At 44.1% G+C, this 18,254-nt stretch overlaps 1 protein-coding gene across 11 annotated transcripts in view; it reads right to left on the reverse strand.

Moving 5' to 3' along the window:
• The window catches only part of chd6 (chromodomain helicase DNA binding protein 6), a 142,004-nt gene that overhangs the window by 84,823 nt on the left and 38,927 nt on the right, over positions 1-18,254 (reverse strand). For all 11 annotated transcript variants that reach the window (XM_071387910.1, XM_071387902.1, XM_071387926.1 and 8 more), the window contains exons 3-5: positions 1,872-2,446; positions 988-1,147; positions 491-640 (exon numbers count right to left, since the gene is read on the reverse strand). In XM_071387910.1, coding sequence (XP_071244011.1) covers positions 491-640; positions 988-1,147; positions 1,872-2,446 — 885 coding nt within the window. The remainder of the gene's footprint in view (positions 1-490; positions 641-987; positions 1,148-1,871; positions 2,447-18,254) is intronic.

Here is an 18,254-nt window from a genome sequence, read left to right on the forward strand (position 1 = left end):
TTGATGATTAGTTGGCAAGTTGAATCAGGTGTGCTAGCTCTGGAATAGATCAAATACATGGAATGGCTGGGCGTCCCTGAGGACTGGTTTAAGAACCACTGCAAAAAGCAACAAACAGAGTCATCCACAATGAGAAGTCATCATCTAATGCGCAATTGGGTTGTTCCCCTCCATTCATTCATTTTGGTACAGCTCGTTCTCTTATCTGATAATCAGCTGTTGTCAAAAGATGATTCTCTTAATCAATAGTGCAGCGAATTCATACTAGATGAAAAGTCTAAATGAGCATGACATAATCAGCTGTTGTCAAACACGTGTGTCTGAAAAGACAATTCTCTTCCTCAATAGTGCAACGAATTCATACTAGATGAAAAGTCTAAATGAGTTTTTCAAAATGTATCATAAAACCTTTTTGGCATACACAAAAGGCCTATTAGGATGATAGTACGACTATTCAGACATGGCCAAAGACAAAGAACAAGATTGCTACCTCAGCCTGCCAGGCGAGAGTGGCAGCGTTGAGGGCAGGGATACGGCCTGTCCCCAGCACGGCGATGGTCTCCCCGTCATCATCTACCACCTTGAAGTCCAGGTCCTCGTTGTACTTTCTGCGCTTCACCTGTCGCCCTGAGCGACGCTTCTACCAGAGAAAAAAGATAGAGGGTGGTTGAGGGGTGGTGTAACTTAGTGTAATCGATTCAAGCAATAGCTACTGTACGTAGATAAATACTGTATACTGATAAAATGTGTTACTTGGGGAGTGTCAGCATGATAAGTACGTAGATTGTGGTGTTAAACAAACCACCGCTTTCAAGTAAACTGAAAATCTAAGAATACAGTATAGGCTACACAAATTATACACACACAGCTATACTAATGTACACTACTACATAAAAAACATTGTAATAGTGAGGTTTTAGAGAAGCAAGTGTCACTCAGCCTATCCTGCCCTTCCCCCAGCCCTCATGCTGTTAGTCAGTTCCTCACAGTGTTGTCAAGGGGGTCGATGCTCTCCTCTCCCCCCACGACCAGCGTGGACAGGGAGGCTGCGTCGTCGCTCTCTCCAGCCTCCTGGAGGACAGCCACGCTTTTCCTCTTTCCCTTTTTCTTCTTCTCCACTGGTACCGGCCCTTGTAGGACTTGCTCTCTGTAGAGGCACAGCAGGGTTGGCACCATATAAATACTAGAGAATGTCTATTCTAGTAATTTTATTTCTATGGTTTGAACTAGGGAGTGTTTGTAATCCGTACTCAATTGACCAGTGGGTCATGCCTGCAATGTGTGTTTAACGCCTTACCTCCTCACATCTCAGCAGCTATACTAGCAGAGAATACCCACAGCTGGATGAGTGGGACATTTTGTTTTCTTGGTTATGTTATTTTTTGGAGTGTATATAAGAGTGCATAGGTTTAAAAAAAAGTTCCCCACAGTATTCATATCTCAAATCCGTCCATCCTGCAGAGTGATTAGGAAAATGCCCCTCACTCTGCTGCGGAAATTCCAACCAGATCACAGAATTTTGCTAAATATTAGCACCGGACAAATATTAACTCCCAACTCCCACGACTACATCACCTAAAACAAAGGTTCAAGGACATGGTACAACCTGGAAAAATCTCCTCTTTGGGGAAAATCCCATCTCTCCAACTGAGGGGAGTTGAAGCAGAGTTACAGCAGTGAATCTGACTTCTAAACATTGAGTTATAACCCACCTAAATGAATGTAATTGTATTACACCCCACTAGAAAAACACAACCATGTCTCTAACTAAATACAACCAAGTCTTTAACCGCAACCCACCCAAGAGAACCTGGTTATGACCCATCAATCGAGAAACTGAGTGAAAGCACTAGTGGTAAAAAGCCCCTCACCTGGGTTTGCGGCCCCTCTGCCTGGGAGGAGCTGGGGCGCTCTTGCATTCTGCGGGGGGCTTGGCCAGAGGCGGGGCCTGCACCTGGACCTTGGGTTTCCTCCCTCTTTTCACCTCTTTTGGTGCCTCTTTCGGTGACTTCGCCTCCTTCACCTTGACCTCCAACTTCTTGGGCGCCTTAGACTTGCATGGCAGCAGCTCCTTCCCTTCTTTCTGCTGCCTCTTTTTCTTTGGTTTGTTGTCCTTCTCCGAGCCCTTGTGCTGCCAGGCAGCACCAGGCTCGCCCTTTTTGTCTTTTTTCTTTCGTTTCTTCTTCGCCCGCCGCCCACCCCCTCCATCGTCCTCCTCGCTATTGAGGGGTGACGAGGGGGCGCAGGGGCTGAGGCTGCCTGAACTAGTGCCCATCCTGGGGTGCTTGGCGTGGGACATGCAGTGATTGATCTGCCCGCCTCCTAGGACCCTGATCTGGTCCTTGGAGCCTAAAGGTCCGCTGGGAAATGGAGTTTGTGCATTTTGGTCAGTGGCAGTAGAGGCTGCTGTAGCTGGAGTGTGCTTTAGTAAGTGGATGGTAGACATCTGGAAGAAAACAAGAAGATGTGTTAATGACTCAATGAAAATACCCAAGATAAAATAATAAAATGGGTGTCATGGCCTCTATCTTCCACTCATAATGAGAGTAAACAACTGTGGGCTTACTGCAAATGCAAATCCAGTCATTGTTCAGAATCATTACACAATGGCTTTAGAAAATAATTAAATCACCAGAAATGTCTAGGATTTTACCACTGGCCTTTCTTTAATTGTAGTCTTTCTCAGTAAAATTTGGCACATGACAAATGTTTATGTATCAAATTAGAGGTTAAAACCCCAAAGCCTGCAAATCCTCTGAAATATTTAATGCCATTCTCAGAATTCCTTTGCTGTTCTGAATTTCTTCAATCCTCTGCATTTCCATGTTCCCCTCTCCCTTCCTCAAATGCACTGCTGGGCTGTCATAATGCAGTTAATTATACGGAGAAATAAAAATCTATACCCTTCCCATGACAAATTATGACTAGCCCTTGAAATGAAAGATGTCAGTCAAGAGGGCCCGCGCTGGTCTACCAATTCTGTGATATAGTAAAGATGTGCACAACCCTGACGTTGTGGGGTAGGGGGGGGGGGGGGGGGGGCATTATTTGTTATGGGGGTGTCCAGATATTAAACATGATTTTGGCATGCATAGCCATCTGTACACAAGCTGAATCAATCCATTAGTGAAGGTCAAACACACAGGTGAAATCGGCATGCATCACCAGGGTGTCGGAGTCTGACCCAATTTGACTAAATCTGTTCCTAAATGCTTTTGTGTTAATATTGTTACAAAATTATGAGCACATGAAACCATAACTTTATTCAAGACTCATGCCAAGAGGTGTACTTTTACAGCTACAAAGATACAAAAGTAGACCCAGAACTCATTAAAACTCAAGGACACATAAGGTCAGAGAGAAGTCCTTGAGTTTAAATATAGCAACAATATAATGTTCTTATAGCTTCACCAATTGTATCCATGAGCACTGAATCACTTCCAGCAGATAATTGTGTGTAGAGAAGGCAGATATGGCACGATTCATGTGATATGGGCTAATATCGTTGCGGGCCCATTTTGAGCAACATGTTATTTATAAACCTAGGCAGAGCACATGTGGAGGGGTATATGGGACGACTTAGACATGCAATTTCTGCCGCGCTGCGTTTATTTGCAGCCTGCCTCATGCAGGTATGAGGATAATGTCAATGAAACAGACTCCCAAGCGCCAGTTGGAATCAGGACTGTTGCCACGGAAACAGGGTCTGTACCAAGCTGCGGGAAGCAGCAACGTAAACACGCAGTCTCTGTGGTAACTCTTTCGTTGCCAGCTCGCAGGACTATTTGGCATTTCCTCCATTTAGCATTTGATTGGACAGACGCTACCCGATAGCATGCATCGGTCAACAGCTGCTTTTTCCAGTCTTCAGGCTTGGTTGAACCATTGAAAGAGAGAAGGCCAACCACTGTCATTAGGACACAGCCTTGGTCAGATAGTCAAATTCCACACACACACCTTGAATGGAGCTCTTAGGATTGTGAGATGGAAAACACACAGGTTCAGCATTCATGAAAAAGAGTGCCACCAAATAGTGGAGGTCTAAAAAGTTTAAATTATAGGTACAAATCGGCCTGGGCCCTCGGGTTGGAAGGGTGAATGACCAGTAGGAGACAGATGTACAGAACACACATTTATTACCACACAACAAACAGACACATACACACACGGCAATAGGAAGTAGACTGATGGAATAGATGAAAGTGAAGTGGTTTTCTGTAATGGAACAGAACAGGGAATCTATTACACATCAGCAAAGGCTAATAGCAATGAGGCATGTAGCACAGGCTAACAGTAATAGCACCGCTATGCAACAGCTATAGCTGTAATGTACACAATATAAATGACTACGGATTAGCATGTAGCGGCTACTGGCACTGGGCTAGCGAGCAGGACGTAGCACCATAATCACACTATGTACATTAGCAGTGAACTAGCATAGTATACAATATGTATAGACATTAGCAGTACCTGGTGGTAGCAAAACACAGTAATCTATACAGTAATCTATACAGCAACAGCATACAAAACTACATTACATTTTAGTAATTTAGCAGACACTCTTATCCAGAGCGACTTACAGTTAGTGCATTAATTTTAAGATAGCTAAGTGGGACAACACATATCAGTCATATTATGTAAATTGTTCCTCAATAAAGTAGCTATCAGCAAAGCCAGATCTAGTAAGAAGGGAAAAAGTCATGAGATCAGAGGTGGCAGAACCGGGTACTCTGGTTAGGGTGTTTGGTTTCCGCATAGCCTGAAGGTGGGGAGGGGCAGGTCCTCTTTCTGCTCCGTAAGCAAGTACCATGGTCTTGTAGTGGATGCGAGCCAGCGGAGTGTACAGAGGAGCGGGGTGACATGGGAGAACTTTGGAAAGTTGAACACCAGGCGGGCTGCAGCCTAAGTTACAGGGGTTTGATGGCACAAGCGGGGAGCCCAGTCTACAGCGAGTTGCAGTAGTCCAGACGGGAAAGGACAAGTGCCTGGATTAGAAACCTGCGCCGCTACCTGTGTGAGGTAGGGTCGTACTCTACAGATGTTGTAGAGAATGAGCCTGTAGGAGCGAGTCAATGCTATGATGTTTTCAGAGAACGACAGGGTATTCTCCAGGGTCAGGCCAAGGTTCTTTGCACTCTGGGAAGGGGACACCCTGGAGTTGTCAATCGTGATGGAGAGGTCTTGGATCGGGCAGGCCTTCCCAGGGAGGAAGAGCAGCTCCATCTTGTCGAGGTTGAGCTTGAGTGCCGACATCCAAGCTGAGATATTTGCCAGGCACGCAGGGGGAAGGAGAAAAGAAGTTGAGTGTCATCCGCATAGCAATGATAGGAGAGACCATGTGAGAATATGATGGAGCAGATTGACTTGGTGTATAGAGAAAAGAGGAGGGGGCTTAAAACCGAGCCCTAGGTGACACCAGTAGTGAGAGTACGTGGTGCAGACACAGATCCTCTCCATGTCACCTGGTAGGAGCGGCCTGCCAGGCAGGATGCAATCCAAGAGTGTACAGAGCCTGAGACGCCCAGCCCTGACAGGGTGGAGAGAAGGATCTGATGGTTCACGGTGTCGAAGGCAGAAGATAGATCTAGGAGGATGAGAACAGAGGAGAGAGTCAGCTTTGGCAGTGCGGAGAGCCTCCGACACACAGAGAAGAGCAGTCTCGGTTGAGTGACCCATCTTGAAACCTGACTGCTTAGGTTCAAGAAGATCGTTCTGAGTGAGAGAGTTGGTCAGACAGCACGTGTCATGTTTTTTGGTAAGAAAATAACGAACGGATAATGGTCTGTAGTTTTTTATGTCAGAGGGGTCGAGTGTTGGTTTCTTGAGAAGGGGAGCAACTCTGGACCATTTTGAAGTCAGAGGGGATGCAGCCAGTGGTCAGGGATGAGTTGATGAGGGAAGTAAGTATTGGGAAAAGGTCTCCAGAGATGGTCTGGAAAAGGGAGAAGGGGATGGGGTCGAGCGGGCAAGTTGTCAGGCGTACGGACCTCACTAGTAGCAGGATCTGGAGAGAGAAGGGAGAAAGAGGTCAAGGCGTAGGGTAGTTCTGTGTGAATGGGACAAATGAACTCAATAGGCTGAGTGAATGAGGAAAGGATGTCGTCAACTTTCTTTTCAAAGTGGTTGACAAAGTCATCCGCAGAAAGGGAGGAGGGAGGGGGTAGAGGATTAAGGAGGGAGAAGGAAGAAAAGTTTCCTAGGTTTGAAGGCAGAAGCTTGAAATTTAGAGTGATAGAAAGTGGCTTTAGCAGACCATACAGAGGTAGAAAAGAGGGAGTGGAAGGTTGATAGGTCCTCTGGAAGTTTAGTTTTTCTCAATTATCGCTCAGCTGCCTGCCTGTAGCCCTGTTCTGTAAACTCACAAACAGTCACTCAGCCGTCCGGGAGGAAAGGGGACAGTGCGAGTCATAGGATGCGGAAAGGAAGGAGAGTAAGGTCGAAGAGGCAGAAGGATATAGCAGACGGGAGAGAAAAGATAGAAGAGGAGAGAGTAGTAGGAGAGAGACAGCGAAGATTGCAATGGTGCATGGTCATCTGGGTAGGGGCTGAGTAGCTAGAGGCAGACAGAAAAGGAAACAAAGTATTGATCAGAGACCTGGATGGGGGTGAGATTAGTAGGTGAACAGTCTGTAGTAAAGATGAGGTCAAGCGTATTGCCTGCCTTGTGAGTGTGAGGTCAAAAAAGGCAAGGAGGGGAAAGAAAGAGTTGGAAAGAAATTAATTGAAGGTAAAGGTTGCATGTGCTTCATTCTATAGCTAGTGAACTCCTGATACAGTGCATTCGGAAAATATTCAGACCCCTCCACATTTTGTTGCATTAGAGCCTTATTATAAAATTGATTAAATAATTATTCTACACACAATACCCCATGATGACAAAGTGAAAACAGGTTTAGATTTTTTGCAAATTTAAAAATAAAAAACAGAAATAACATATTTACATAAGTATTCAGACCCTTTGCTATGAGACTCAAAATTGAGCTCAAGTACATCCTGTTTCCATTGATCTTCCTTGAGATGTTTCTACAACTTGATTGGCGTCCACCTGTGGTAAATTCAATTGATTGGACATGATTTGGAAAGGCACACACCTGTCTATATAAAAGGTCCCACAGTTGACAGTGCATGTCAGAGCAAAAACCAAGCCATGAGGTCGAAGGAATTGTCAGTAGAGCTCCGAGACAGGATTGTGTTTAGGCACAGATCTGGGGAACGGTACTTAAAAATTGAAAAAAATTGTTACCCTTCCTCTGCAAGGTGAAAAGATGTCCCAGAGTTTGTGAGTTAGCGAGAGCGGAAAGAAAATGCCCAGGAGCACTGTAAGGGTTTTCTACAATTCATATAGCCTAGACAGAAAGTCATTAATAGAACATGAAAACATACCATGGTACAGTGGTTGCTCCTCTAAAAGTTTTGCGACTATGCTGCGGTACTTAGAGGTAATTTGTGATTTAGTACGGTACCCTGTGTCACCACTTCATTGCTCTGGACCAGCCCAGAGAGGGGGAGTTGATTACAAGGGGGTGCACTGATTATGCTTTTGGGTCTCCTGTGTCTCTGACAACCTAAGCAGAAACTGATAATTGTGCACGACTTCTGTATTACTTACTAAAACTGTTGTTACAATAAGGTTTTTATTATATTATATTATTTAAAATTCTCTAGTTCAACAACTATTGAAGGCTATCAAATGCTTCTCGAAGATGCCGACTTGGTCAAACTAGCACTAACTAGCATTAATGGTACCAGTGGTTGGCACTTAAATAACGTGCCATAGAATTCTGTGGCACCACGCAAGCTGTGCTGCAGTACACTGCAACTTTTAAAGGACGAACCACTGCACTTATGATGTAAATGACACCTGCTAAAGGTGTCCACATGCTTTCCAGACAAAACAGTTTGTGCATATATTATGACGACATTTAGTGACGTTTTTGTTCATTTTGGACTTCAGCAAGGGTTTTTCCGGCTGTTCAGGCACACTACATTTTTCACCAGGCAAGCAGAAGTCAGTAGCCGCAGTCTACGCCCCATCATCAGCGATTGGTCAACAGTAGGGATTCTTCAATGAAGTGCCTGTTGTTATTCAATGAGAGATGACTCGTCCTCGTGCAAATGTTTTCACTTGAGAAAAACTGCACAAACATCCAAGTCAGATGCAAAATTGCGTGACTAAGAGCTCCTCGGCAAAAACGTCAAAATGAATGACAGATTTTATTGCCACTAAAAAAAACAATTCGGGCGAAGGTCTTATGCGAGTACACTTGTTCGGTTCGCCTAGCCGAGCTCAACTAGGCGCCAACCGAACTGAAGCACGCTGAGGTCTTAACCCACTCATAGAACGTTCACCAGTTTGCAAACAATGGGCAAGGCTGCAAACAGCCAAACTGGCAGCGCAAAAACTGAAAAAGACCATAAAGCCAGGAACATGTCTTACTCAAAAATAAGAGACAAAATAATATCCCTCCATACTACTCCCTTCCATGCCTTCGGTCTGTCACTATCCCTGTCAAATCCATCCAGCCTCCTGTCTCCAGAACCCCAAAGCTGCTGGCACACTGTTCTGAGGCTTCATGGCTCTACGTATCCCATGTACTAACGACTGCATACACACACACAAACGCACGGCGGCACGTACACGCAGCCCCTAGTGACGTGCTGCAGTGTACTCGCATGCAAGCCAACTCTGTCGACCACACAGAAGCTGCCTGCAATCAAATTCCCTATGAATCAATACAGCCTTCTGAGCTGCCGATGGCCACAACTGCAGTCAGGTCAACGTTTCCCCCATGCTACCTCCCTAAAGACATTGGCTGTGTCCGAATACCCATACTAGCATACTACATAATTAAACTGCATACTATTTACTCATTGTTGCACACTATTTAGCACGTACCGTTTAGTAAAAATTGTACAGTATGCCACGGCCTGCACTGCAGTATTTTATTTTATTTAACTAGGCAAGTCAGTTAGGGATAAAAAATATATAATTAAATTAAAATATAGGACAAAACATGCATCACGACAAGAGAGACAACACAACATCAAGAGAGAGACCTAAGACAACAACATAGCAAAGCAGCAACATATGACAACACAGCATGGTAGCAACACAAAACATGGTACAAACATTATTGGGTACAGACAACAGCAAAGGGCAAGAAGGTAGAGACAACAATACATCACGGAGTAGCGGCTCCTGATTGGCTAAGTAGTTGCGGTGCGGCCGTGTGTGGGTGGATTTTTCCAAATTCAACAGACATGCATCGCACTAACCAGCCTGAAAATAGCTCATTTCCAATTTGATTAATTTCTCTAAACTTTGAATAGAATAGGAATGGAGTTATAGGCATAATTACACATTTGACCTATAACGTAGCAGACCATGTATCCCATCAGTCATTTTTTTTAAAAAATAGGATAGAAGACAGAAACAGATCATTTGGTTCTATTTCAACATATTTATTAGTGAAACCTAAGTGCTACAACATATGAATTAAATCAAAGCCTAGTACTCACACACACACCAAAACTTTTCAAATATTAAAATCAAAATGCTATTGCACAGAAAAAAAATTGATAGTCAGGTGCATCGCAAATTCAGAACCGCCAGACTGCAACCTAATAAAAAAGTAAAGCACTGATCATTGGAAACAAGATCAGAATGACTGCTAAATTAAATAGGTAGACTAGCCTACCAAACTAAAACAATCCATACGCCTGATTAACATGACATCAATAACGCAGCCACATCCCGAGTCCCTGGTGCCGACACATTCAGAAATCAAAAGATGTTTTAGTATTTAGTTTACAAGCTATGACAAGAGAACAAGAAAGACTTTTCAGTGAGAAAACAGAAAATAACACTTCTGTTTTCAAAGATGTAGCTAGCCTGTGATGCAATACTCATGATCATTTTAAAGAGAAAACAAGCTACGTAGCCTACATTTGAACACCACTGTAGAAGCTTCGGGCATCTCCCCAATTAAGTTTGGCTACTTGAAGAGAACTAGGGCCTATCACTCGCAGCACACCTCTTCCAATGCATTGTGGAAAAGTGTGCATCGAATTCTACTACTGCGCATTCGGGAAGTATTCAGACCCATTGACTTTTTCCACATTTTGTTATGTTACAGCCTTATACCCAAAAATAATTCCTGCAATCAATCTACACACAATACCCCATAATGACAAAGCAAAAACAAATAAAAAAATTACTGAAATATATAATTTACATAAGTATTCAGACCCTTTACTCAGTACTTTGTTGAAGCACGTTTGGCAGCAATTACAGCCTAAAGTTCAAATCAAAATGTATTGGTCACATACACATGATTAGCAGATGTTAATGCGAGTGTAGCGAAATGCTTGTGCTTCTAGTTCCGACAGTGCAGTCATATCTAACAATTTCACAACAACTACCTTATACACACACAAATGTAAAGGGATGGAATAAGAATATATGGATGAGCGATGGCCGAGCGGCATAGGCAAGATGCAATGCATGGTATAAAATACAGTATAAACATATGAGATGAGAAATGCAAGATATGTAAACATTATTAAAGTGTCATTACTTAAAGTGACTAGTGATCCATTTATTAAAGTGGCCAATGATTCAAGTCTGTATGTAGGCAGCAGCGTCTCTGTGTTAGTGATGGCTGTTTAACAGTCTGATGGCCTTGAGATAGAGACTGAAAAACAGCTTCTCAGTCCAAGCTTTGATGCACCTGTACTGACCTCGCCTTCTGGATGGAAGCGGGGTAAACAGGCAGTGGCTCGGGTGGTTGTTGTCCACACCACCCTCTGGAGAGCCTTGCGGTTGAGGGTGGTACCGTGATACAGCCCGACAGGATGCTCTCAATTGTGAATCTGTAAAGGTTTGTGAAGGTTTTAGGTGACAAGCCGAATTTCTTGATCCTCCTGAGATTGAAGAGGCGCTGCTGCGCCTTCTTCACCACACTGTCTGTGTGGGTTGACCATTTCAATTTGTCCGTGATGTGTACGCCGTTGAACTTAAAACTTTCCAACTTCTCCACTACTGTCCCGTCGATGTGGATAGGGGGGTGCTCCCTCTGCTGTTTCCTGAAGTCCACGATCATCTCCTTTGTTTTGTTGACGTTGAGTGAGAGGTTGTTTTCCTGACACCACACTCCGAGTGCCCTCACCTCCTCCCTGTACGCTGTCTCGTCGTTGTTGATAATCAAACCCACTACTGTTGTGTCGTCTGCAAACTTGATGACTGAGTTGGAGGCGTGCATGGCCACACAATCATGGGTGAACAGGGAGTACAGGAGGGGTGTGACCACGCACCCTTGTGGCGCCCCAGTGTTGAGGATCAGCGAAATGGAGATGTTTCCTACCTTCACCACCTTAGGGGCGGCTCATTACATTTACATTTAAGTCATTTAGCAGACGCTCTTATCCAGAGCGACTTACAAATTGGTGCATTCACCTTATGATATCCAGTGGAACAACCACTTTACAATAGTGCATCTAACTCTTTTAAGGGGGGGGGGGTTAGAGGGATTACTTTATCCTATCCTAGGTATTCCTTAAAGAGGTGGGGTTTCAGGTGTCTCCGGAAGGTGGTGATTGACTCCGCTGACCTGTCGTCGTGAGGGAGTTTGTTCCACCATTGGGGTGCCAGAGCAGCGAACAGTTTTGACTGGGCTGAGCGGGAACTGTACTTCCTCAGAGGTAGGGAGGCGAGCAGGCCAGAGGTGGATGAACGCAGTGCCCTTGTTTGGGTGTAGGGCCTGATCAGAGCCTGAAGGTACGGCGGTGCCGTTCCCCTCACAGCTCCATAGGCAAGCACCATGGTCTTGTAGCGGATGCGAGCTTCAACTGGAAGCCAGTGGAGAGAGCGGAGGAGCGGGGTGACGTGAGAGAACTTGGGAAGGTTGAACACCAGACGGGCTGCGGCGTTCTGGATGAGTTGTAGGGGTTTAATGGCACAGGCAGGGAGCCCAGCCAACAGCGAGTTGCAGTAATCCAGACGGGAGATGACAAGTGCCTGGATTAGGACCTGCGCCGCTTCCTGTGTGAGGCAGGGTCGTACTCTGCGAATGTTGTAGAGCATGAACCTACAGGAACGGGTCACCGCCTTGATGTTAGTTGATAACGACAGGGTGTTGTCCAGGATCACGCCAAGGTTCTTAGCACTCTGGGAGGAGGACACAATGGAGTTGTCAACCGTGATGGCGAGATCATGGAACGGGCAGTCCTTCCCCGGGAGGAAGAGCAGCTCTGTCTTGCCGAGGTTCAGCTTGAGGTGGTGATCCGTCATCCACACTGATATGTCTGCCAGACATGCAGAGATGCTCATCAGAAAGTTCTGGGCCCATTTGCACAGGGCGGGGTTGAGACCCAGGGCCTCAAGCTTAATGATGAGCTTGGAGGGTGCTATGGTGTTGCATGCTGAGCTTTAGTCAATGAACAGCATTCTTACATACAGTGGGGAGAACAAGTATTTGATACACTGCCGATTTTGCAGGTTTTCCTACTTACAAAGCATGTAGAGGTCTGTAATTTTTATCATAGGTACACTTCAACTGTGAGAGACGGAATTTAAAACAAAAATCCAGAAAATCACATTGTATGATTTTTAAGTAATTAATTCGCATTTTATTGCATGACATAAGTATTTGATCACCTACCAACCAGTAAGAATTCCGGCTCTCACAGACCTGTTAGTTTTTCTTTAAGAAGCCCTCCTGTTCTCCACTCATTACATGTATTAACTGCACCTGTTTGAACTCGTTACCTGTATAAAAGACACCTGTCCACCCACTCAATCAAACAGACTCCAACCTCTCCACAATGGCCAAGACCAGAGAGCTGTGTAAGGACATCAGGGATAAAATTGTAGACCTGCACAAGGCTGGGATGGGCTACAGGACAATAGGTAAGCAGCTTGGTGAGAAGGCAACAACTGTTGGCGCAATTATTAGAAAATGGAAGAAGTTCAAGATGACGGTCAATCACCCTCGGTCTGGGGCTCCATGCAAGATCTCACCTCGTGGGGCATCAATGATCATGAGGAAGGTGAGGGATCAGCCCAGAACTACACGGCAGGACCTGGTTAATGACCTGAAGAGAGCTGGGACCACAGTCTCAAAGAAAACCATTAGTAACACACTACGCCGTCATGGATTAAAATCCTGCAGCGCACGCAAGGTCCCCCTGCTCAAGCCAGCGCATGTCCAGGCCCGTCTGAAGTTTGCCAATGACCATCTGGATGATCCAGAGGAGGAATTGGAGAAGGTCATGTGGTCTGATGAGACAAAAATAGAGCTTTTTGGTCTAAACTCCACTCGCCGTGTTTGGAGGAAGAAGAAGGATTAGTACAACCCCAAGAACACCATCCTAACCGTGAAGCTTGGAGGTGGAAAAATCATTCTTTGGGGATGCTTTTCTGCAAAGGGGACAGGATGACTGCACCGTATTGAGGGGAGGATGGATGGGGCCATGCATCGCGAGATCTTGGCCAACAACCTCCTTCCCTCAGTAAGAGCATTGAAGATAGGTCGTGGCTGGGTCTTCCAGCATGACAACGACCCGAAACACACAGCCAGGGCAACTAAGGAGTGGCTCCGTAAGAAGCATCTCAAGGTCCTGGAGTGGCCTAGCCAGTCTCCAGACCTGAACCCAATAGAAAATCTTTGGAGGGAGCTGAAAGTCCGTATTGCCCAGCGACAGCCCCGAAACCTGAAGGATCTGGAGAAGGTCTGTATGGAGGAGTGGGCCAAAATCCCTGCTGCAGTGTGTGCAAACCTGGTCAAGAACTACAGGAAACGTATGATCTCTGTAATTGCAAACAAAGGTTTCTGTACCAAATATTAAGTTCTGCTTTTCTGATGTATCAAATACTTATGTCATGCAATAAAATGCGAATTAATTACTTAAAAATCATACAATGTGATTTTCTGGATTTTTGTTTTAAATTCCGTATCTCACAGTTGAAGTGTACCTATGATAAAAATTACAGACCTCTACATGCTTTGTAAGTAGGAAAACCTGCAAAATCGGCAGTGTATCAAATACTTGTTCTCCCCACTGTAGGTATTCCTCTTGTCCAGATGGGATAGGGCAGTGTGCATAGCGATGGCAATTGCATCGTCTGTGGACCTGTTGCGGTATGCAAACTGAAGTGGGTCTAGGGTGGCAGGTAAGTCTGGAGGTGATATGATCCTTGACTAGTCTCTCCAAGCACTTCATGACGACAGAAGTGAGTGCTACGGGGCGATAGTAATTTAGTTCAGTTATCTTTGCCTTCTTGGGTACAGAAACAAGGGTGGCCATCTTGAAGCATGTGGGGACAGCAGACTGAGATAGGGAGCGATTGAACATGTCCGTAAACACACCAGCCAGCTGGTCTTTGTATGCTCTGAGGACGCGGCTAGGGATGCCGTCTGGGCCAGCAGCCTTGCGAGGGTTAACACGTTAAAATGTCTTATTCACGTCGGCCACGGAGAAGGAGGGGCCCGCAGTCCTTGGTAGTGGGCCGCGTCGGTGGCAGTGTATTATCCTCAAAGCGGACAAAGGAGGTGTTTCGTTTGTCTGGAAGCAAGACGTCGGTGTCCGTCGCGTGGCTGGTTTTCTTTTTGTAGTCCGTAATTGCCTGTAGACCCTGCCAAATACGTCTCGTGTCTGAGCCGTTGAATTGCGACTCCACTTTGTCCCTATACATACATTATGCTTGTTTCATTGCCTTGCGGAGGTGCGGAGGGAATACCTACACTGTTTATATTCAGCCATATTCCCAGACATCTTTCCATGGTTGAATGCGGTCTTCTTGTGTATGACGCTACAAGCTTGGCTCACCTGGTTTTGGGGAGTTTCTCCCATTCTTCTCTGCAGATCCTTTCATGCTCTGTCAGGTTGGATGGGGAGCGTCGTTTCACAGCTATTTTCAGGTCTCTCCAGAGATGTTCGGTCTGGTTTAAGTCTGGGCTCTGGCTGTGCGCTTAGGGTCGTTGTCCTGTTGGAAGGTGAACATTTGCCCCAGTCTGAGGTCCTGAGCGCTCTGGTGCAGGTTTTCATCAAGGATCTCTGTACTTTGTTCTGTTCAGCTTTCCCTCAACCCTGATAGTCCCTGCCGCTGAAAAACATCCCCATAGCATGATGCTGCCACCATGTTTCACAGTAGGGATGGTACCCGGTTTCCGCCAGACGTGATGCTTGGCATTCATGCCAAAAAGTTCAATCTTGGTTTCATCAGACCAGAGAATCTTGTTTTCTCATGGTTTGAGAGCACTTTAGGTGCGGAACCCGTTTAAAACAGCCATCGGTGTTCCGTATAAATTCACAATGCAGCTGCCAGCAATGATGTGTGTCTCATCCCTTTCAGATGGTTAAGCACTGCACGTGTTACCATTAATGTACCTAAATTCCACCTCGCAAAGTTTGCATTTCCTTCTCATTTCGCTTCTCAAAGTATTGCCATACAGGACTTCGCTGTTGTTGCTTGCCTTTCTCTGCCATTTTTCCAGCAGTGTTAACGATGATGATGTAGTGGTGTAGAGTCAACTCCAAAATAATTGATTCCTCGACTCCCGTTTCTGAGTGTCAAGATTTAATTCCACTAGGAATCGACTAAGATTCAGTATTTTTGGAACGGATGAGACTGATTAGTTGCTATATTTCCGAGAAAACAGATACTTGCATCTTTGATAGCGAGCTAGCTAGGGACAAAGAGAGAGGGCAGGGGCACAGTACAGGCACGTATTGACATTCATATTGCACTGTACAGCTTTACCTACAGATTGGGGATCAATGAAATGGGGTAAAGCTGTACAGTGTAATACGAATGTCAATACACACAATGGGCTGACTGGGGAGGTGATTTCACACATTCACAGTCCCACAATAAGAGCTACAACGCTAATATTTGTGTAAACTCTTCAGTTGTTTTCTGTGGGTGTCACCGATTAGACTGATTCCCCATTTCATTGCTTCACATTCCAACCTAGTTTAACATTTAGTCTGCATCACTTTCAAAGAGGTACTTTTATTTTGAAGGCAAACTGCAAACTCCACTATTGTGCCTAATCCTTATCGTGGCTAGCTTCATAACACATAACCTGGTCCGGTCGAGCCTGACTAGCCATATGAAGCTAGCTGGCTGCTTATAACATTAGCTTTGGGCAACAGGCTTAAGTAGCTGGCTAGCTATTTATTTTATTGAACTGAAGTTCAATAATATTTACAAGGATTCCTAAATCCTTGCTATAATGAAAATGACTGCAGTTTCTACTGGTTATTGTTTTCAGGCTGGTTGTATTGGTGCAAGCTAGGTACCAAGCTAAATCTAGCTAGCTACCCCAGAAGTTGCGGTCGAAGAAATAATGCTTTATTACTAACGCGGTATTGTAAACACATCGTTCGTGGCCAGTGTTTGCAGACTTTTTTGTACAGCTTTGACAGTGCTACTGATAGTAGTGGTGGTGCTTGGCTTGCATGTGCAAATTCAGAACACAAAACATTCTATAATAGAACTGTGTTATTTGACATGTCAAATTAAAAGCTTATTTAACGTTTCAAATAGTGTATTTGTCAAATAGTGTTATTTGACGTGTATCTTTTTTGACACACAAAAACGGCATTCCATAGCATGTCGTGAAGCTAATAGCAGTGCCACTATTACTGTGTAACTCCAGTAAGGCAACATCTGAAAAAATATGTACTTGGTATTGTGTACTGGTGCTCGACCAGTCGCGAAAGACAACATCATCCACAACAGAGAACGGTTGACTGTCAAGGGCAATGAATACCATTATCTTGGCGTTAATGGATTTCGCCTTTGAGTTGTCGTCTCGTTGAAATTTTCTTACTCTATCAAATGACTGCTTGACTTGTTGACATTGTGGGCTAGGTTAAGAATGCTGTGTTGCACATGTAGCGCAACATTTTACGTGGCGTGATTATGTCATGTACCTACGTTATATAGGTATGCGCATCAGCTTTGACATCGGTTTTGCACGTCGGCATTACACTAGACATCGGGCCGATATCGATGTTGCCATTTTTAGCTAATATCGTCCGATTCTGATATGTTCACCGATATATCGTGCATCCCTAGAAAATGCTCTTCATAACTTTAATTTGTTTTAATGCTTTTATGATATTTCAGTTAGTAGAATTTGGATTTTGGTCGTTTGGTTCACAATGGCAAAGAATGATTTTTTTTCTGGCCTCAACTAAGGTTTATTCAAATTTCTCATTTGAAATGTATACCTTGCTATAGTTTCTTCTCTCTCGCTCTCATTATTACCTTAGGCCTCCCATGTTTTTGGGTTATTCAAAAACAACTTAAACTTTGCGAGCCTAAAACTATTAAATGCATTCATTGTTTGATAATGAAATCTAGCATGCATTAAACTGAAAAAGTGGCTTAACACTAGAACTGCTTGGCCTATCAGCCTAAAAGTACCCGCTAGAGAACGATGGATAAATAGTGCATTAACTAATATAAAGGATTAATTGCATGAAGAAATATTTGTGGAAATAAAATTGAGATTGTATAATTATACAAAACATGTCCTTGACTCAAAGTCCTACAAAAGAAAAGTAGGCCAAAAGCCTATTTCATTTAACTTACAATACAAACATAAGTGTAATCCATTTGATCAACTTTATTTGTAGATTCGATTAGTAAGAGTTATAGTAATTAATAAATTACAGTTACAGCTGCTTTTGACAAAGTAGAAACAAAGATAATATAACCAGACAGGTGCACAGCACAGGTGAAATTATTTGCTGCATTCCTAAACAAAAGCACCAGTGCATGAACAATTTTAAATGATGAATTGCATAAATAAATAGCATATTTTAATTTTAAGTTCATTATCCTTTCTAGCCCACAACATTCCACTGAAAAGGCTGCGCGCGAAATTCAAAAATATTTTTTAGAAATATGTAACTTTCACACATTAACAAGTCCAATATGGCAAATGAAAGAAACATCTGGTTAATCTACCCATCGTGTCCGATTCTAAAAATGTTTTACAGCGAAAACACAACATATATTTATGTTAGATCACCACCAAATCCAAAAAACACAGCCATTTTTAGTCACAAAAGCAGAAAGAGATAAAATTAATCACTAACCTTTGATAATCTTCATCAGACGACACTCATAGGACATCATGTTACACAATACATTTATGTTTTGTTCGATAATGTGCATATTTATATCCACAAATCTCGGTTTACATTGGCGCCATGTTCAGAAATGCCTCCAAAATATCCGG

The sequence above is a fragment of the Salvelinus alpinus genome, chromosome 2 (genome assembly GCF_045679555.1).
Source record: "Salvelinus alpinus chromosome 2, SLU_Salpinus.1, whole genome shotgun sequence".
Classification (NCBI taxonomy): Eukaryota; Metazoa; Chordata; class Actinopteri; order Salmoniformes; family Salmonidae; genus Salvelinus; species Salvelinus alpinus.